This window comes from Periplaneta americana, chromosome 1, assembly GCF_040183065.1.
Source record: "Periplaneta americana isolate PAMFEO1 chromosome 1, P.americana_PAMFEO1_priV1, whole genome shotgun sequence".
In the NCBI taxonomy this organism is placed as follows: Eukaryota; Metazoa; Arthropoda; class Insecta; order Blattodea; family Blattidae; genus Periplaneta; species Periplaneta americana.
This window is the reverse complement of record NC_091117.1, coordinates 204,466,682-204,490,187: the sequence shown is the minus strand read 5'-3', so window position 1 is coordinate 204,490,187 and position 23,506 is coordinate 204,466,682. Positions and strand designations below refer to the sequence as shown.

The 23,506-nt window shown below is 34.0% G+C and overlaps 1 protein-coding gene across 2 annotated transcripts in view; it reads left to right on the top strand.

The window, feature by feature from the left end:
- The window catches only part of LOC138706601 (potassium channel subfamily K member 18), a 224,060-nt gene that overhangs the window by 152,551 nt on the left and 48,003 nt on the right, over positions 1-23,506 (top strand). Inside the window, exon 1 of one of the 2 annotated variants that reach the window (XM_069836105.1) lies at positions 7,874-9,418. The exons of the other annotated variant lie outside the window; for it this stretch is intronic. Within the exon in view, the coding sequence (XP_069692206.1) occupies positions 7,954-9,418 (1,465 nt within the window). The 5' untranslated portion in view covers positions 7,874-7,953. Of the gene's footprint in view, positions 1-7,873; positions 9,419-23,506 lie in introns of those variants that run through there. 2 annotated transcript variants of the gene reach the window in all.

Genomic DNA, 23,506 nt, shown 5'->3' with positions numbered 1-23,506 from the left:
CTGCGCTCCTAGCGCCCACCAGATGGCAATATAGGCGACAAGCGTCGTTGGCTCTGTGGGTAATAATAATTACGATCGCTATCATAACCACATTCTTCTTCTTTTAATTAATATTCTGTTAACAATAAGTTCGGTTAGATTTGTGATGTGTATGATCGCTGCAGTACGTGCAAGACCTACAACATTTGAACTTAGTTGCATACCACGCAACGGGAGGGATTTCTTTAAGTCCATATCACCTTATATTCTAATTTTATAATAATCTGCGTGAATATTGTGGATTGATCTTATTCTGTTTCGGGAATTGATTTTATGATCATTATATACAATTCATTAAAGCGTTTAATAATAACAGTAACATCTATTGTTTAGTCAACTGTCCGAAGACAGATTTGAACCTCATAAGTGACGCCAATGAAGTATCACTCATGAGGCAACTAAGTCATGAGATAATGAGGTACGATGACCAGTTTCTTTCCCCTTCCATTGTATACATTGATCAATTAAATTCTTTAACTTTGTCTAAAACCTGTTACGTGTTAAAGATGTAATCAATACACGATCTTTTTTATGTATATAATATATTGGTAAATTAAATTCATATACTTTCTCTAAACTCTAGTAGATGTTGAAGCTGTAATCAGTACACGATTTTTTACTGAATATATATATATATATATATATATATATATATATATTGGTAAATTAAATTCATGTACTCTCTCTAAACTCTATTAGATGTTGGAGCTGTAATCAATACACGATCTTTTTACTGAATCTACATATTGGTCAATTAAATTCTTGTACTTTCTCTAAAACCTGTTACACGTTAAAGATATAATCAATTGGTATACCATCTTTTTTACTGAATCTATACATTGGTAAATTAAATTCTTGTACTTTCTCTAAAATCAGTTACATGTTGAAGATTTAATCAATATACGATCTTTTTTACTCAATCTGTACATTGGTAAATTAAATTCTTGTAGTTTCTCTAAAATCTGTTACATGTTGAAGATGTGAACAATACACGATCTTTTTTTACTGAATCTGTATATTGGTAAATGAAATTCTTGTGCTTTCTCTAAAATATATTACAGATGGAAGATATGAACAGTACATGATCTTTTTAACTGAATCTGTATATTGGTAATTTAAATTGTTGTACTTTCCCTAAAATCTGTTACATGTTGAAGATGTAATGAATATACGATCTTTTTTTTTTCTCAATCTATAGATTGGTAAATTAAATTCTTGTACTTTCTCTAAAATATATTACAGGTGGAAGATATGAACAATACATTATATTTTTTACTAAATCTATATAATGGTAATTTAAATTTTTGTACTTTCTCTAACATAGTTACATGTTGAAGATGTAATCAATACACGATCTTTTTTACTGAATGTAGGCCTATATATTGGTAAATTAAATTCTTGTACTTTTTCTAAAATTTGTTACATTTTGAAGATCTAATCAATATATAATCTTCATTACTGAATCAATTCTTGTACTTTTCCAAAATCTGTCAAATGTGGAAGATATGAATAATACACGATCTTTTTTATTGAATCTATATATTGGTAAATTAAATTCTTGTAGTTTCTCTAAAATCTGTTGCATGTTGAAAATGTAATCAAAAGACGATCTTTTTACTGAATCTATGTGTTAGTAAATTAAATTTTTGTAGTTTCTCTAAAATCTATTACACGTTGAAGGTGTAATGAATAGATGATCTCTTTGATGGAATCAATTCCCTTGGTCTAATATTAAAGTGTCAGTAACATCTTCATTCTGCTGTTAGGAATAATTGTTTAACATAGGCCTATTATATAACAGTGCTTGAACAGCCTGATTCTTCAGTAATTTGAGGCTGCTTGCAATCTTTATTAAATCCCTGTGAGAAATATTTTTCTTTCGCCTTAGTCAATTCGGAGAAAAAATTAATATGAAAAACAATGGACCAATAATGAAAGTAACAGTAAAACAAAAAAAATGAAAGGCAAAATAATGAATAAGTGTAATAATAGTAATATGCGTTACAAGAGCGGTATGTTGAAGTTTTCATGTTCGAGGAAAAGTTTGAAAAAGCGAAACGTACATTATTTTGTGCGAAGATCGTTTATTACATACCTGAAAGAGGAATTTCTAATTAGTTGCAATGAAATTTCCGTCTTGTTTTCTGTTCAATGACGGCAAATTTGCAAAAAAAAATATCTCTCTTCAACATTGTTGCTTTAAAATGTTTTCTGTGTTTACTATACTCCAGCAGACCGTGATATACGTCTGTCTTTTTTTCCCCCAGTCTATGATGAGTCTGGAATCTTGTTGATTTTTTCACGGCTTCCTTAATGTTACTTGCATCACGAATGCAGTAACTTTAGTGGAGTTGTAGAGTTTACTTAATTTTTGCAAATATTTAAAAACAATAATTAAGAGTGCAATTTAGGTGAAATTGCAGTGGTTAAGTTTCCAATTTATAATTATTACTATATTGAACGTCTCTAAAAATAATATGTTAAAAGCCTAAAGCAGTAAAATGAATATGTCACTTAAGCGGTAAGAAGAGGGAAATTGTTATGTGTGTTAGGTTGGGAATACTGAATGTGGAATTTTAGACTTTCCGCGGATTGGTTTTGTGCGGAAACCAAGCAAATACGCACAATCTCCTCTTCCACTGATTGTAATATGAAAAAAAAAAAAAAAAAAAAAAAAGAAGCCAGCGGCGCGACATGATCTAGCGGTAATGAGAGAGACTCATGTTGTGAGGCTACGCTCGGGTGTCAGTTCGAATCCCTCTTGGAATGATTACGTAATGATTTTTTTCGAGGCTTTCTCATATAAGACCAATTTCACGTATTCCATGGCAAATCCTTGATAGAGTTGAGCTTAAACGATATTTTCAAGTATCTGTGACAACTGTGACTGTGACAATTAAATATCTGTGACTTTTATCTGTGATTTTGTCACACCGATATTTTATATCGCTAAGTAAGCACAATATGCATGAATTATACCGATATTTTGTCACACCGATAAAAATTAACAGGAAATATTGAAGAGCAGTGCAATGTGAATACGATTTCTCTATACACGCCACACTTCAGTGGTTTATATGGGAAAATCCAACAAATAAATTATGTACATGTACCATTAACAAATAAATACTAATCTAACTGAACAGTAACATGTAAAAAGTTAACCTTATATACCAAGAGGTTATATCGTAGTTGATTGTAGATATGGAATCAGTTGATAATTTTTAATGTAGTTGGGTACGGAGAAATTGAGGTTATGTGATTATCCTAATCGTTTTAAAAATTGATCCTTTTTATTGTATATAATATAATCGATAAATTATTTTAAGTCGTGCATTAACATTATAATATTGAGTCAGAATAAAAATTAACGAAACATAAGTATTCGGAAAAACAATAGAAAATAATTACAGAACAAGACAGTTGTTCAGACAGGATATTACACAAGATAAAGTATTGGTAACCAATGGTATTATTTAAATCGTGTAATCACTATATCATTTATAATAAGATGGTGAAACTAGCGCTGAAGTAGTTTCGGCAATTTCGGATGTGAAAATCATTGCATTTATAAGGGATTTTTTTGTGGAGAGACAGTTCCTCGGGTTAAACTAGCGCTGAGGTAGTTTCGGTGATTTCGGAAGTGAAAATCGTTGAATTTGATTGTTTGTGGAGATGCAGTTGATCGTATATCCAAGGCATAACAAAGCCTAAACTAACCAAACCTAACCTGTCACAGATTCGTATATGCAAGGTGTATAAGGGGAATACGAAGGAAACTACCTCAAGATTAGTTTAGCCAAATAAGTTTTATCTCGTTCGGTTTTAATTCTGTAGGTGCTGTTGTCGGCTTGTGAGAAATGCTTCGAAAGTTCGGAAGAGCATAACGTTCAGTGACACGGAGTGAACTAACATGATTTACGTTTGATACCCCTTATTTTCAAATGTAATTAATTATCCCATTTATGTGTAAGTGTAGGTCTATTTTAAAAGTGTGCAAGGGCAATGAGAACGATTTGTTGGAACAGTGTCTGCTAGATGTCAGATCTTTTTGGAATTTATAAAATTGACAATTTTTGCTAACTACCCCATATTATTATATTTAAAAGTTGAAAATTACTTGCAAGTTGATGATTTTAACAATATCTAGATAAATATCACTAAATATCAAGTTTAGAACATTGATTAGGCCTATTTGGGTGAAATAACACCCCACACGAGTACCAATGTTAGGAAGCACTGTGCGATTTCCTAAGAGTTAATAACCATAAACAACATACCGGTAATGAACTTATTACAAATAATTTTATTTTAAGTTTAATTATTTTAATTAATACTACCCTGCACTGTTCGTGTTAGAGCTATACATTAAAACAGGATCATACATAAATGAGAGAAGTACATGTAAAGTTATTAAAATAATGTAGGCTCCTGTAACTATTCTGTTTGTAATTAATAGTATAACTAAAAAAAATATTGTTACTGCGTAAAAATTGAGTGGAAAATCTTATACATTAATATATATTCACAGTAATATGAAAATGTGAAGATTTCGGGGGAATATATACAATATTTATAAAACATATATTCAGACTTAATATGAAAACAAAATGTCAGATTCATGATTATATTATTATAATGCCGCTAATAACTTTGCAACACATCATCACTTTGAAAAAAATAATATTGAATAAAATATCACGAAAAAATAATCAAATACCACCGCCCGATTGCTGTTATTGTCGCCAGATTGCTGTTATTGTATCATGCGCATGCGCAAACCCACGACGTAGAGGAGAAAATATCAGTCGCAGACGTTGCAACAGTCACAGAGTACTGAATACGGAGCAGATTTCGATAGCGATATTTTGTCACAGATATTTCGCGTCATCAGTCACAGGTTTATCTGTGACAAAAAAATACCTGTGACAAAATATCGGTTTGTGAAATATCGGCCATCTCTAATCCTTGAACTCTTCTCGCCAAATACCATCTCGCTATCACTAAATTTTACCGATGCTAAATAACATGCAGCTAATATAGCGTCGTTATATAACCATAAGAAAACAAAGAGCAGATGAAAAGTAAATTTAGTCCTAACACGATCAACCCGCATCACACATTCTCTTCAGAAATTGACGAATTTATTTACGAATCTGGTTTGCTTTGAGCACCATATCCTGCGGTTGTAATTAACAAATCTAAAGATATGAAATGTAGCTTTTTTGTGGAATTTACATATTTAAAATAGTATTCATACTTGTTACTTCACATTAGCCTACGTGAATCGCAAATTAAAAACGTTTGGGGCGATCTTCAGTATTTATTTCGTGTTAGAATTGAATGTTGTAAGACGTGTACTAATACAGTGTTTCATGCTGCACACTCTGTATTATTGCCTTCGAAATTCTGAAATTCCAACTACAGTTTTCAGTGTGTTTTTTAGGGCTTCGCACACAAATCGCCTGATACGTTTCACAATCGCCTTAGTAGGTTAGTTCGCGGTCTTCTTCAATTCTTCAACTGGTCAATAAATACCAGTTTCCTTAAATTGTTTAAGCTATGGAGTAATTGTTATATCTGTAGCCTGGTCCTAAGCAATTCTGATTCTGATGTCGTTGAAATTGGACATTATATCACGCTCGCACAGGGCTCTCTGTTGCACAATCGATATTCTCGCTAACTGGCAATCTAGCAGGTCGTAATAACGGAATTTTTTCTATTAAAGCAGACGCTGTAGAGTACTTTTCTCGAGTTACTCTCCTTCATTGCTTCTATATCCTGCAACAGCTAAAATAGATTGCGATTATTTCTTCTTGGTAGTACTTGTTTTCGATATTGATATAGAAAGAGCTTGGATCTCCAGGCCCTGGAACTTATCAGGTACTCGACTGGGAGAGTGACGTGGCTGTCACTGGATGGCTCAGCTGTCAGTGCCGGATTCGCGAGGACTAGAGGAATCGTCTCAAGCCAACGGCATAGCTAAGGAGACAGCGTTTTTGTCTGCTGATCCACGGCTGGGGTTCAATTCCCACTTAGGCTGGGTGTCTGGTTGGTTTCTTTCCGAGGTTTTGCCCAATTCCTATTGAAAAGGTTGTTTTGACATTTCTGCAGTGCAGATGTTAAATATTGTGCATTGTCGATTTTAAACTCATTATTGGAGCGGTATTCACCCGTTTTAGTCTGAGTTCTGCTTTTATTGTGAAACGTTCGTTTAACGTTTTGTGCATTTAACAGTTCATATTTTTAATATAAACTTCACTGGTTCACTGGTTCTTTGATGTGTCTTAGCGACCGGAATGCTTAATTTTACCATTTTTAGCAAAAAATCGCATAGTGATTCTCGCGAGGTTAGTGACAATTTCACATTGGAAAATGTTTCTTCGCACCCTCGTGAAGATGTTGTCACGAACGTTCTTTCCGGAACTATTTTCACATTCCCCTGTGAAACAGGTGATAATAATAATAATAATAATAATAATAATACACAGCATTTAAAATACCGATAATGTAAACTAAACAATTGTAATAATGACCCCCCTCCCTGACAAAATTCTGCGTACCGTCAACCGGGTATACTTTACACAATGGGGGTAACTTTACATTTCTAGAAAAATGTTTAGAAGGCAGCACATTACAGACAATGTGTAGCAACTCCGTGGAACTGATTCTATGTGACAACAGCACATATGTGTGGTAGACTGAATGTGTGCCATTATTAAAAGTGTTATACATCATTTTTCTAGAAATGTGTAAAGTTACCCTCCTTGTGTAAAGTATATCCGGTTGACAGTACGCCATTGATTCCGCTAATTCATCACGATCACCCTGCGAGGTCTCGAGCCAGGCATCCAGAACAAAAATAAAATACTCCTGAAAGTTGTACATATTGTGTTTAATAAAGATTTTTATTAATTGCCTTATCGTAATTGTTTGATAAGGACTAATGCTTATCTCACGTGTAATCTAGTATCTCTCATAAGCACCAACTTTTTTTAAATATCGGGGGGGGGGGAGACAGACTCTGCACAAAAGTCCGAGAAAATTTTAATTGCTGTTTTTGCAAAATTTCTTTACATATTTTATAGAAAATCTGATTTTTCATTAGATGCTTTTGGAAATTGCTTAACTCAAGATGGTTGAAAATTACGGTCCTAATGTGCCATCTTTTCCCTTTTACTGCTTAGTTGATCGTTACAACGTTGATAATAATTACTGTTCTCTTCATGGTCACTACTGCAACTCAGTAAAATTTACCATTCTGTTCCCGTTCGTTATATTTTTATTTTGGACGGTTTTCTTTATTAACAATGTATTTAATACTAATAATTTAATTGCAATCGTTTATCATTTAATAACCGTTCGTTTTGAAATGAATAAAGAAAGAAATGTTTTAGTTCTATATAAATCACTCTGTAGTTCATCTTTCATACAAACTAATTATTTTTTTTAAGATGAGGAATATTATGTCTTCGAGGATTCCCATTGCATTTTATTGGGGGATAACGATCATAACTTTATAAGTTGAGGGAGCAGAAAGTATCTTACCCCCCCCAAGTCGGCTTCTGTGGTATCTGTCTGTGTTATACGACTTCAAAGCTGTGGTAATATGAAATGTAAGTAAAGTTCACTCTCTGAATACATTTTCTCTCGCGTTTCTCAATACACGTAACTGGTCTCTCACTCTAGCGGCGATGCTCCGAAACTGCCTCGCCTAGACGCTAGCATCGTCCCCAGCGTCGGTTTCGAGCATAGGAACTAACACGTCCTCCTTGACTGAATAATCGATAGTCGCTTCGAGACTCGCATTGCGGGAGTCTGTGCGGCCCGTCTGCTATTTCTGTCCGGTAGTCGGAGTGCGCGAGCTGGCCGGGTGTGATAGGCGAGGGGCGGGGGTCGCATCCAGACTGCGGCATGGCAGACGAGGGAACGATCGTCAAGGATGTCATGGCGACGCCGGAACAAGTTCTGGCAGCCGGGGGGGTCTCCAAAAGACGTCGCGGTGCCTCGAGCTCCAAGAAACGAAGTCCGTCCGGTCAGAGGCGACGAGCACCGACGCCCGAGCCACCAAAAGACTTACCACTTGACCCAGACGAAGAGATGGAGCTCAAGTCGGAGATGTCACCGACCAGGTCCTCAACTGTTAAGAGAATCAGCACTACTGAAAAGACTTTGGTGACAAAGAGGAGTCACTCTTCGCCTGGAGAGGGACGACAGAGTCTTTTCTCGTCACTCACGCCTGAAGAACTAAAACAGGAATTATTTCCCAAGTATGTAGAACGCACAGAAAACATAGAGCAAAAGATAGACTTGTCTCTCACTAAACCTGTAGTAACGAAAAGAAAGAGCACGTCAGAGAAGATAATGGTTACCAAAAGGAGTCAGTCATCCCCTGGAGAGGGTCGCCAGGCTCTTCACTCGTCACCAACGAAGGAAGAAGCGACCACTCCTACCAAGACACGCTTGTCGTCCGATGGCGAGAAAGATGACTTGACACCACCAGCGGCCAAGGTCAAAAAGTCCCCTTCGGCTGTGATGCAGGGGAGTAGGATTGAAGAGGCTGTTAAAGATCAGATTTCTGTTCAAGGTACGAAAACTGTAACTCCTGTAGAGACTGTAAAAGTGAAGACCCTTGTGGAGAAAACGAAGGTAATTTCCTCTGAAGACAGTGTGAAAGCCAGTACTATTGAAGAAGGTGTGAAAGCAAGAACGCCGGTGGAAGGTGTGAAATCTAACACTGTGGAGAATGTGCCTGTAAAAAAACCTGAAGAAAGTTTCCAAACGATTAAACCAATTGGTATTGTTGACGCTGCGGAGGACGTCCACGCTAAAATAGCCTTGAAGAGTGAAATCGCCGAGCTTCCTGCACAGACGGCAGTTCCTGCAGAGGAGGAATGCAAAAAGGTGGCTGAAGAAGACACTCCAGCCCCTGTTGAAGAGACTGCAAAACCGGTTCGTGAAGCGATCTGGGGTCCGTTTTTCAAGGAGATGCTTCAGGAATGGAGGAAATTCGTGGCTGAGCACAATGAGCAGTGGGCAAAGATAATATCGCAAAGGAACCGATGTGTCGGAGCATTGGTGGTGATGTTCATCTACTGTGGGCTGGGAGGTTTGATTTTCCGGTTCACAGAAGGGGCTTTCGAAGCTTTTTATAAGTGCGGCGTCAAACGGGTGAAGCGGGACTTCATAGACTCTCTGTGGATGGGCAGCCACCACATGATAGAGGATGAGTGGAAGTCACAAGCGCGCAGGAAGTTGATGGAGCTGGAGACCCAGCTTCACGCCGCCCATGAGGCCGGTGTCACCTCCTACAGCGGGCTGCGATCCTGGAGCTTCCTCAACGCCATCGTGTATTGCCTCACTGTGGTCACCACTATAGGTAAGAACTCCAGAATCTGAGTCGCTTGCAATAGTCATCACGAAGAACAATTCTTGTAATGTCATGGCTTCAGTTTCTTTGACAGTGCCTTTTTGTGCACTGCTTTCAATTTGCATTCATTCTGGAATTCGAACTTTTGATACCTTTGCATGAAGTTCTATGTTCATTATATCTTATCATCTACCAGTACTTGTGAAATGATACAGGTCGCAACGTTGTCATAAAGAGGGTATTTATTATTTTGCCAGATTACATATCTGCAGTGCTCGGGAAAAGTGACATAAGTCAGTTTCCACAAACATTTTTTTGATAATTTATTGACTACTTACGGAACATCTGCTCGCTTGAAAAAAAAAAACATAAGTATTTCTCCCATTACAATAATTCATATAGAAAAAAAAATCAAATCGACATAAACCAGTGTAAGTTGTCAATAAATTATCAAAAAAGGTTTGTGGAAACTGACTTATGTCACTTTTCCCAAGCACTGCAGATATTACAACTGCTGATACACGCGCTAATATACGTGAATTCATTCATACAATCCATCATATCAATATTTCATGAAAATTAATAATCATTGTAATACAAAGCATCGATAAATAAAATACTAAATAAGTTAAATATAGGATCAATGTTTAATTGCTTTACAACTGTCACAAGAAACGTAATGTCTTAGCTAATTATATCGTAAACAATGTTTACATTTTGAAGGCTGATTGAAATTTTCACGCAATATGTCTTTTCAGCAACTACTAACGGACTGAGAGAAAAACAACAAAAGAAAATAATTATCTTATGGCAAGTTTCAATACACCAGGATCATAAAATAAGCCTAATTCGTCTGCAGAAAATGAATAAACGTCACAGAGGTCTTGTTGGTAAAAAGTATAAATTAAATTGAAATATAATAATTTTATTGTTCTGTTTATAACTAATTTACCAACATTGTGAATTGAAATGCACCTGAAAATACGTGTTTAAATTACAATGTTTTGTGTGTAAGATTTAATATACATTTAGGAGCGCTCTTTTTCATTCCTAACATGCAGAAAGAATTACTGAAACAATACAAAGAAAAATGTAATTTCATATGATGATTATAATTGGAATGTTTTCATGTTCAGATATCTTTGTAGTCTATATATTTCTGTATTTGCTTTATATACACCAAACTATTTCTTTACAGATGTGTGCAATCACATTTCAACGATAGTTGCAGTTTTCTCTCGAAATATTTCATTATTACTATAGTACCTTCCTACTATAATAAGTCTCTCAGTCAATATTATAAGTTACCAAGCAATAGTTTCAAAGCTAGATTTTATAATTGGCTTTTAATTAATCCTTTCTACTCTGTAGATGAGTTTCTTAACATAAATTCATACGAAATTTTTTTTAATAAATAAAGTTATTTACATTTAGTTACAAATATTACATTAAGAGTGAAGTGTTTTCATTACCTTTAGAGTTTCAAAATGTTTTGTGTTTTCATTCTAATTAAACTATACTGTTTTCAATTATATGTGTATTTTCAAATGTATGTTACGAAGCCTATCACTGTATGTTTAATGGCTTAATAAATTGAATTGAATTGAATATACAGAAGTTTGCCATGCAAACATAACGTCGATTTCAAAAATGTTATTGCTCGTTATAAAATTTATAGAATATTATCTACATCAAAATTAATTATATTTTCTGTTTATTGCAATTTGTATATCTTAGAAAGAAAATATCTAGGAACTGCAGTTTAAATGTCTTGTCATTCAGCAAAATTTGACATTGCGTTCAAGAAGTGTGTATGACGTCGACATCACGAGCTCCTAATTCTTCAACGGATGGATTGACACATTTTTAGTGAATATATTTATGATATGATACTTATACCAAGTTTAATTTCATTTTTATTTTGAATTGACAGGCAAAACAAAATGTATTGATGTAAGTGTATCAACTGAGTGTTGCAGTTTAATCGTCTTGGATGGTACGTGTAGAATTAGATGATATTGGCAACTTTCCCGCAGAAGAAGCCAAATGCTTAGGGCGAATGTACCTATGTGATGAGCACATGTGTATGCACGAACTCTTGGAAAACAGAGGGAATGTCTGTGATAATACTTTAAGCTGGAGTCTGTTAAACAAGAAACTTCTAATATTAATTTAAAACTATAAAGCTTTGTGGCCATGCTAATCATCATAGCTGTCATTGTTTTCATTTTGTAGTCATCACTGTCATAAACATTATCATTATCTTCAAAATTTGGAACTCTTTAGTCCAGTGGTTCCAAAATTGGGGATCACGATCCCGTGGGGGGTCGTGAGAAGAGCAGAGAGGAGTAGCGAGATGTTTTACAAAATAAAAGAAAAAGCGGTTTATTAACATACGTTTATGCTGTATTTAGAAATGTAAACAATGTTGAACATTAAAATTAAAAAAAAAAATCTTTCAGTAGTCAAGTAAAAAAATAATAGTAGTAATCAGAGGTCTGCATCGGACGTTTTCGCTCGAGCGCCAAGTAGTTCATAGCATAATCCGATAGGTAGCGCACATGCATGATGGGTAAAATTGTCGCGAGCGATAAATCCTCGAACGGTATAAGCCGAGCGTTAGACATTCGTTCTTGTTACAGTGATGAACTGTGTAGTAACATCATAGATGTTTATCATTTCAAAACTTTGCAGTGTTTAACTAACTTCTCCATAGTAAATGTTGTAGGTAAATGTTTTTTTTTCCCCCACACAGGAGTGATTTTGTTTTTGCCATATCTGATAGATGTTATTGGATGTAAATGTAATTATTATAAACGGAGAACACAATCACGATAATGCAAGAAATGTATCAAGTTAAGTTTTCTAGTAGTAATAATAATAATAATAATAATAATAATAATAATAATAATCTCTAACAATTAGTGTATCAATCTTTGCGTCTGTAACAGTTGTGCAGCATGATTATTCGTTTTATTATATTTTCTGTGACGTTATCTCTGTACTAATATTGTTATTAATCTACTGCTATATCAATAATATTTTGTAAAACGTTTCTATATTGTCGCAGTATATAGGCGGAACACTATGTATGGACCTATCATTATATATGTAGTAAATAAAATATTTAATAATTATTAATTAGCAATAATAACTGTATATCGAAGTTTTTCATACTATTTTATTTATAACTTCATGTTACTGTTTTGGTAGGTACGTTCCATTAGACGTTTGTCATAACGCAGAAAATAAAGCCTTATTTTTACCGTGTGAGCAAACCATATGTGTATCTTATCTGTTGCCTTCCATACAAGATAAGACATGTCGGTGAGATGACCTTGTACTGTGCTTCTATTTATTACGAGCGTATCACGACCGATCTTATCTCACTCGAGCGTGTGACATTCCACCGAGTTCAAGCGAGCGATTTAACTCCAATGCAGCACTCTGGTAGTAATAGTAACAGAAATAAATGACAATCTACAGGAAATTAAACACTGAATAAATATGAGAATTGCCTGCTATTACTCGATTGAGAATCATCCACTCTGCTCTCAAAAAAGCTGAAAGTTGGAATTTATAAAACAGTTATATTACTGGTTGTTCTGTATGGTTGTGAAACTTGGACTCCCTCTTTGACAGACGAACATAGATTAAGGGTGTTGGAGAATAAATAAATAAGATGCTTAGGAAAATATTTGTGGATAAGAGGGATGAAGTTACAGGAGAATGAAGAAAGTTACACAACGTAGAACTGCGTCTATTCCATTTTTCACCCAACATAATTAGAAAAGTTAAATCCAGATATTTGAGATGGGTAGGGCATGTAGGACGTATGGGCGAATCCAAAAATACATAATATATAGAGTGTTAGTAGGAAGAGATGAGGGGAAAAAGGCCTTTGGGAGGCCGAGACGTAGATGGGAGGACAATATTAAAATGGATTTGAGGGAGGTGGAATTTGATGCTGGATTGATCTTGCTTAGGATAGGGACCGATGGCGGGCTTATGTGAGGGCGGCAATGAACCTCCGAGTTCCTTATATGCCATTTGTAAGTAAGTATCTCATAAACTGTAACAATACCGGTAATTACTAATTTTAAGAAAAGTTACATAGATACATTTAAATGAATAGATTCACATTTTTATATACAAGGTTAGTTAAAAGTCCCGCACCACCTAAATAACTTTTGAAGCATGTGGTTCAGTGACATGAAACTTGGTGTGTGGGGATAACCATATACTGAGAACTCAATAATGGTATTACTGAATTTTTTCTACTCCCGGTTTATGCTCTCTGATTTTAAATGGAACACCCAATATATATTTTTTATTTTTAAATAAAGCTCATTAAGAACTTTTCAAAAATTACCCACACTTGATACATCTGTACAAATTCAGTGTTGCTAAGTCAAGAAAACAGAAAAGTGTATCGAATATTAAACTAATAAATGCACTACCTAAATAACTATTGAAGCACACGGTTCAGTGATATGAAACCTGGTATGTGAGGATAACCATATGCTAAGATCTCAATAATGGTATTACCGAGTTTTTTCTACTTCCGGTTTAACCGAAAGTAACTCCAACTCTCTTATTTTAAATGGAACACCCAATATATTTTTTTTTATTTTTGAATAAAGCTCATTAAGAGCTTTTCAAAAAGTACCCACACTTGATACTTCTGTACAAATTCAGTGTTGCTGAATAAAAATGGAAGTGCTGCAAGATATTCCTAAAGCCTGGTTAAATCATTCCTTAAATGGTTTCTATGAACGAGTGACACATTGTAAAGCAGCTGAGGGCTACCAATTTGAACACATAATTTAGAAAGTGAGCTAGCTTTGTTTTGCTTTTGTTAAGGAAGGAGTATTTTATTATTTTAATATTCGATACACTTTTCTGTTTTCTTGACTTAGCAACACTGAATTTGTACAGAAGTATCGAGTCTGGGTACTTTTTGAAAAGCTCTTAATGAGCACTATTCAAAAATAAAAAAATATATATTGGGTGTTCCATTTAAAATAAGAGAGTTGGAGTTACTGTCGGTTAAACCGGAAGTAGAAGAAACTCGGTAATACCATTATTGATTATTAGCATACGGCTATCCTCACATACCAAATTTCATATCACTGAACCGTATGCTTCAAAAGTTATATAGGTGGTGCGTTTATTATTTTAATATTCGATACACTTTTCTGTTTTCTTGACTTAGTAACACTGAATTTGTACAGATGTATCAAGTGTGGGTAATTTTTGAAAAGCTCTTAAGGAGTATTATTCAAAAATAAAACAATATATTGGGTGTTACATTTAAAATAAGAGAGTTGGAGTTACTTCCGGTTAAACCGGAAGTAGAAAAGACTTGGTAATACCATTATTGAGTTCTTAGTATATGGTTATCCTCACATACCAAGTTTCATGTCACTGAACTGTATGCTTCAAAAGTTATTTAGGTGGTGCGGGACTTTTAACTAACACTGTATAATATTTATATTGTTGAAGTAGATTCTGCTGCAGTAGAGCTCATGAAAGTGAGTCACATTAAACTGACAAAAATACCAAATAACCAGCGACGTGATGAGTCAACTTTTTCTCCCTCCTCGACTACACAACTGGAGGAGGGCTCCTTCTGAACCGTATATTAAGTCAAGAGTCGCCAACCTATTGCACGCGAAGCAAAGAAATGATGTGAAAACTTTACAATGCAGATGTGTTTGGCATTCCTTGCCATAGGGATTATCTTACTACTTTCACTCATCAATAAGGATCACAGCTTCAAGGATGCGATAGCTGCGAAGTGATGCCTCGTATCAACAAAAATGATCATATATATATTAACTACATTAAGTTATTGTTTTTTTTTTTTCACAAAATTGGAAAGTTAACTAAGAGTTTCTCCTCGAGTAGAATACCTTACAAAGCTGAAGAATATACAGGGTGATTCACGAGGATTTACCGTCACTTACGGAGTTTATTTTCGAAGACATTCTGAGTAAAAAATGCCATATAGACGTGTGCCCTAATCTCAATATTTTCAGAGTTACACTGATTTGAAGTTATTTGTAAAATACCTTTATTCTCTAGGTCTAAGGATAAAAGAATAGAGAATGAACTATTCAGGAGTAGGCCTATCATTTCTTTAATTAGCTAGTATTCTCAACAGTAATCTCACTAGACGCTTTGATTTATCTAGAGAAAATCAAAACTCGAGTGGGATTTAATTGACTATTACACGATTAGAAGAAAGTATATAAAGATTAGAAATAACGAAGTACTCCAATACAATAAAATATTAATTGACTTACGAAAATACAACTGTCTTCAAATGTATTATTTTACCATCTCAACATTACAAATACTACGCTATATGCATGCTAGATGGCGGTAGTGTCTTTATACAGACACTGTAATGATTACTATTCAATAAATCTTAATATTAAGCAATCTCTGATACGTGACTATCCATAATATCATATAGCAGAAGTTCTTTTTATCCTCTGAGAGCAGAAGCTATAACATAACCTAACTAATATACACAAGTGTTAGAAAAGTTTTAATTAACGACGATGACATAAAAAATAAACATGAATAATTTTAAAAGGAATAATTATTGAATGTCGAATTTTCAAATTTGACTGTGGTTGGTGGTTCAATTGATGTTATATTGGACGTGTGCATAATAAAAGTGGAACTCGTTGATTTAGGCCTACATGGTGTATTCAACTTATTCAGAATTTCCGAATGAATAATTTTAAAAGGAATAATTATTGAATGTACAATTTTCAAATTTGACTGTGGTTGGTGGTTCAATTGATGTTATATTGGACGTGTGCATAATAGAAGTGGAACTCGTTGATTTAGGCCTACATGGTGTATTCAACTTAATCAGGATTTCCGAATGGTGCTCTTCATTTATTTGTAAATCGGATTTCAGAAGATGCATAGGTATGATCAGTGATTTTTATTAATTCTTGTTCTTGAATGCCAATGCGAGTCATATTTGAAACTGCTGTGCAACGACTGAAGTGGTTTGTAATTTTATATATATTTTTGACGTCCAGACCAGCGCAGTTTCAAATGTTGGCAAACAAAGAAACAAATGCTAGGGACGCGATAAAATTAAACAAATGCTAGGGACGCGATAAAATTGTGCGATAAGCAGCCATGATTGGTTGAAATACGTCCTTTCGTACCGTTTTATTGGTCAAAAGTAGTATGACGTAGTAAGAGTGTAATAGTCAAGCTAAAAATGTGTTGTGAATTCCATAGTTGCTTCGTACAGAATTTTTTTTGTTCGATTTTTAACTACAAAATTACATTTTTCTTACCCATTTATCACAGAGTTTGTTAAAAATCACGCCACTTGTAAATTCTAAGATTGTACATTAGGATACATAATTAAACTGTAAAGAATCAAGTTCGTAAAGTAGTATGATCTGTAACAATTTTTGTGATAAGTGTGTAAGAACAATTTAATGTTTAGTTAAAAATTGAAAAAGAAAATCTGTACAAAGCAATTAAGAACACATTTTTCGCTTCAGAATTCTAGCCAATTAAAGAAATGTTACTTGTAAATAATTCATTCTCTATTTTTGTAATATTCTTTTACTCTTAAAACTAAAGAAAAAAAGGTATTTTACTTACAACTTCAAATTAGTGTAACTCTGAAAATATTGAGATTAGGACCCATGTTTATATGACATTTTTTGCTCAGAATGTCTTCGAAAATAAGCTCCGTAAGGGACGGTAAATCCTCGTAAACCACCCTATGTAATAAGTTCGTGTAGTATGAGAAAAATTGATTTTTTAAACAGTTTTTTATTCACCAGCAAATTTACGAATAAAAAACTTATCACTTCTTAGCAATAAATATTCTAATGTTCTAGTTAGTTCCTCCCTCCCTCGTGATTAATGCGCTTCATCGAAGTGTAGCAAAATTATAAACTATCTCGTCTGAATTTAGTATCACCTTTTTAAACAGGTGTTGTAGTAGATAAAAGTACTACAGAATACAATATTTACACAGCCAATTTGTTGTTGTTTTGTCAACTGTCCGAAAACAGGTCTGAACCTCACAAGTGATACCAACAAGACACCACTTTTGAGGCAACTAGGCCTGGAGATAAATGGAGTAGGGTGGCCAGTTCCTTTCCCCCTCCATTGCATATTACACTAATCAGACTTCACCCAATTTAATTACCACATAATTATTAAAGCCATTCTGCTCGCACTTAATCAAAAGAATTAATTTTTAACCTTTATAAAGTATGTCTATTTTTTCTGTTCACCATACAATGTTATACAAACAGATTCTGTCATATATATTTTTACATTAGCCTATATAAATTTGAAAAGATAATATACTGTATTTTTGTAAATTATCTTGAAACAGCGTCCCGCGCCGTGGCGTCGCGGTCTAAGGCATCCCGCCTAGGACTCGCGTTACGGAATGCGCGCTGGTTCGAGTCCTCATGGGGGAAGAAATTTTCTCATGAAATTTCGGCCAGTGTATGGGACCGGTGCCCACCCAGCATCGTGATGCACTTGGGGAGCTCGATAGGTAGCGAAATCCGGTTGCGAATACCAGCTACAACGGCTGGGGGGATCATCGTCCTAACCACACGATACCTCCATTCTGGTTGGATGATCGTCCACCTCTGCTTCGGCATGTGGGCATGAGGCCAGCAGTCGGCTGGTCGGTCTAGGCCCTTCACGGGCTGTAGTGCCACGGATTATTATTATTATTATTATTATTATTATTATTATTATTATTATTATTATTATTATTATTATTGTTATCATCATCATCTTGAAACAGCATGAAAGGACATCTCAGTGTTTTTTTTCTCCTAAACATTTCTTGAAAACAATATACAAATTTCCTTCCTTCTTATGTACTAATGACATGCTTTTTTTGTTAAATTTTGGATTTAATGCTTGAGTAACGGTATAGGCCTATATACATGGCCTGGTATTTATGGAGATCGCGAAAATCACGACATAATGTATATAAAATAGATTTTTACTAATCTCTACGAATTAAGTCATTCTGATTAATAATATGCGGATAAAATAATGGCGACAAATCGCGAAATAGAGTTCTAATAGCGAAATATGAACACATTCGCGAATTATTACTATTGCGTCGTTTTGTAGCGAATTTCATATTCTGAGTTTTCTTTTTCGGATTTTTTTCACTTCAATTTGTTATATATCCAAGTATGCTAAATTACATGTATTCCAAGTTTTCTGATTACATTAGTGAATTCAAAAGACGGAGAATTCAAGATTTCACTAATAATTTGAAAGTGTTAATTTGAGGACTGCAAGTTTTTTTTTTTTTTTTTTTTTTTTTTTTTTCGTTTTTAATGAATGTATATTAAATACAGTCTCAATCCAACAAATATTATCTATTGACCATACCTCACCTTTATCAGAATCCACCGAACCTTTAATGTTAATTATTTGGAAAATAATATTCATACTGAGTTAAAACTCCAATTCCGAAATAATTGTATTTTCCAAAATTTCCGTTAATCTCCGCCAAGTCTACAAATCAATATCCAATAATCTCCGCCGACCCCAATATTAGAAAAACAAATGATAAAATTAATCTCCATAAATACTTGCACCTTGGTATATATTTATAAACTAGCCGTACCCGTGCGCTCCGCTGCACCCGTTAGAAATAAATATAAAGTAATTACATAATTAAAATAGGACATTTGATCCAGGGAACTTTCGTGTTTGATAGAAGGATAAATCGTTTAATATGTTACTTAATTTAAATTGTATTTAAATAAATAAAATGCGGTCATTTTGGTCCAGAGAGCAATCATTTGGTGCAATGACAATTCCTTTAACATGTTTCTTAATTGTTATTACACGCAACCATAATTTAATGAAGATTGACATATCATTCAGTTTTAATGTGTAGCTATACTTTATATTACTTGCTATATGTTTCAGAAGTTACTGTAATAACATTGTAGAATTATGTCCAACTAGAGAAACTACACTTTCCAGTGGTGAAATAATAATTAAACAATTAATTAACTTCCGATATTACTTCATACAAACACATAAGCATTCTCTGTAGGCTACGTTTAATAGCTTTCGATTGTTGTTGTCCAAGGCCCCTTATAGACGAAGTCATTTGTTTTTATTTCAGTACAGTGCCTTAGATGGCGTTGTTATTGTAATTTTAAAACTCATTTATCTCATTAAATATCAGTCCTATCAAAATTTTGTATAGAATAACACTTAACCGAAATTATTTTTAAAGAAACTTTTGTTATGTAACATTTTTCATGAAAATCAATAATAAGCGAGATATTTCGATTTATTTAATTCAGGCCGCCTTATAACCCCCCTTTCAAATAATAGCCTAAAATCTAAATTACAACGAACTTAATTAATATTCCAATTTTAATATAAATCGGTTCAGCCATTATTGCGTGAAAAGGTAACAAACATCCAGACAGACAAACAAAAATTAAAAAAAAAAGAAAGCGATTTTCGTTTTCAGGATGGTTAATTATACATGTTAACACCAATTATTTTCGGAAAATCGAAAATTACCAGAAAAATTTTGGCTACAGATTTATTATTAGTATAGATTTCTTAATATTCTCCATTCTTGTGTTTAAGATACTTTCATTGCTTTAAAAATCGTTCTTAATATATTCCTATTAAATATCCTCTGTCTTTTGTTCTACATTTTTAGTTAATTGCCATACTCATTACCGTGACTGCCATTCTCACTCACCTCTCGTCATCAGATTCATCGTCAGCAGTAGAAGCAGCGACTTCTTGCCTTCTTCTGCCTCGACAGACAAACGAAATTGACTTTCACGCAGAGTTAATAAGTTTCTTACACTACGGCAAACAGGAACTTACCTACAAACCTAAATTGACATCCATAAAGGCTCACATGTACAGTTTCTACCAAAAGCTTAAGAACACCCCTTCAAAAGTGACGTTTCATTCCTGTCCTTATACGTATGTGAAACCCTCTGATATTTATACAGGGATCAAATTCCTGTGAAAAATAAAGTTTTCTACTGCAATGCCGGTCTCTCTATCTTTCAAACTATGTATTATACAGAGTGATTCACAAAGATTGTGCAATACTCTAGGATGTGATTTCTGGCCTCATTCTGATGAAAAAAGTTCATATAAACATATGTCATATATATATTTTTTTTAATTCAGTGAGTTACACCCATCTGAATGTTAAACATAAACGTAGATATTATGAAGGTTTAGGCATTTATAGTACATTATGCAACGAGCCTATAAAGATAGTAATTAAGACGCGAGTATGTTTGTATATGAAACGAGCGCAAGCGAGTTTCATAATTTTCATACGAGCGTCTTAATTACTATTATAGGCAAGTTTCATACGAATTTTTATGCCCGATCATATTTCTAACTTGACGTTATTCAGAAGTATTCATTTTATTTGTATCTGACAGAAGATCGGAAGTGACTTTGTTCATAGCTCTTAAATTGCGAGATGTGCGCAGACGCGAAAGTATTGATTCTTTCCGAGGAACAATAATGTCATTGACCTTGATGTAATGTAACATGAACTAATTTAATATAACTTGGAAATTGATTTAGAATTGAAAAACGAAATGACAAATTGAATTTATTTGAATATTATTTACAATTAACGCTAATTATTATAGTAACAGAACATAACCGTCTGCGACAGTATTGGATTTCCAGCCTCCGTGACGTTTCCCTCGTTGTCTTTCGATTGCATATCCGAGAATAATCGAAAACCTGAACTTTAATGAATAGGTGTACTTTAATGACATGCATTAAAGGACTGCTACCAGGTGTATAATTACTACATTTCGGCATGGTCGAGGATAAAATTATTTAAACAGTGGTACTGGATGTATTATAAATTCATTAAAGAACATTCACGTTATTACTCACCTGAGAAATCTGTATTAAAGCCGGTTTTCAAAGACTCCACCTTCTGCAGCTATACATGTAGCCACTCGGGTGTGAACTGAGCGCGGTGCATTCCGTAACTTCCGTTGTACCGGTGTTGAGTTATCTCTAACCATGACCCTGATGTCACCACGATGTTGTGTCGCTGCTATCAGCTGTACTGTAACACACACAGCTTCAGACGTCCAGAGAGAGAGAGAGAGAGAGAGAGAGAGTTCACAAGAATGCGTGTTACGGAAGAAAGAAACGTGATTTTATCCGAAACTATTCAAAATCGGACACATGTATATATGAACTTTTTTCATCAGAATGATGTCAGAAATCATCCTAGAGTATTACACAACCTTCATGAATCACCCTGTATACAATTTTTATGTTATGAAAACTTATTGATAAATTACATTTTTGTAAGAAAAAAAAATAATTATTCCAGAATAGGTTTACACAGATCAGTAAATTTTGTTATAGAGTTAGACATCTGAAAGTTTTCTTGTGATATTATTAGGCCTACTTTTATTTTTTAAATTTGTGGCAGCTCTTTCCCGCTTTATAATCCAATTTTTTCTTCTTTTTTCTTTATGAAAAATTGTAATTTTCTAAAATTCTCTTGTGTTTGAAATTCGCTACAAATTTACCCTCGATCACCACTGTTATTTACATCATAACATTGCGAGTTGGTAACACTGGTCAATCAGCTTATTCCCTCCAATTCTGGTCATCAGCTGAGAAGTTTGCTACAAGTGTGGGAAGGTTAGATTTCTTTCTTGAAAATCTTAAAATGAATCGCAGTGAGTGTGGCCATGAAATGGCAGATTTTTGGGATGTGGAAGAATGACTAGAGATTATACTTAACTCTTCCAAAATTCATAAATCTAAGTAAACCCATTCTGCAGTAATTAATTTTTTCCGACACAAAATGTGGTTTTTCATTAAGTTTTAATAACAGAAAATTTGTTATATAATCCACAGTTATAAAGAGAAAGACAATGGATTTGCGGGAAAAAAACTTCATTTTTCGCAGGAATTTGGTCTCTGTATAAACATCAGGGGTTTTGACATACCGGTAAGAATAAAAGTAAAGCATCTCTTTTGAAGGGATTTCCTTAAACTTTTGGTAGAAGCTGTAAGTTAATATTATTTATGCTCGACCATGCCGAAATGTAGTAATTATACACCTGGAGCAGCCCTTTAATGGACCTCATTAAAGTACACCTATTCATTAAAGTTCAGGTTTTCCACCAATCAGAAAATACCATTCTAGCAATATGTAAGCGCAAGTATCGATTATTCTCGGATATGCAATCGAAAGACAACAATAAATCAATAAATCACCTATATTTGAAGTAAAGTCTGTTCTGTTACTATAATATAATTAGCGTTAATTGTAAATAATATTCAAATAAATTCAATTTGTCATCTCGTTTTTCAATGTCTAATTCAATTTCAAGGTTATATCAAGATTAATGTTTATTTTACTCTCTAGATTATATCAAGGTCAATGTCGACATTTGTTTCTCGGAAAAAATCAATACTTTCGCGTCTACGCACATCTCACAATTTACGAGGTATTGCTACAAGGTCAGTTCCGCTCCTCAGTCAAATAAGAATAACATGAATACTTATGAATAATTTCAAGTTAGAAATATGGTCGAGCATAAAAAGTCGTATGAAACTTGACTATAATGGTAATTAAGACGCTCGTATGAAAATTATGAAACTCGCTTGCACTCGTTTCATAAACATACTCGCGTCTTAATTACTACCATCATAGCCTCATTGCATAATGTATTATTTTGTGCACAAAACTGTGAAATCAGAAAAACAAGGTAAGAAAATTAGTTTCCTTTTCAAAATCAAGCCAATGAAATTGAGAATATCTGTCATTTTATTTACTGAAAATTGGTAGTGAACAGCAACTAATGAAAAGCGTGATACTACAGCATGCTGGGTGACACATAAGAGACATCTGCAGTGCTAACAAAAATTGTAATCTTCATCCGTATAATATTATTATTAATGTATCCCAATGTAGGGGTAGAATGGCTGATTCCCATATTTATTACAAACATTTTGAAGTTGAAGTGTGGTTTCATCAAGGATATTCATTAAGCTCATTTCTTCGCTTCT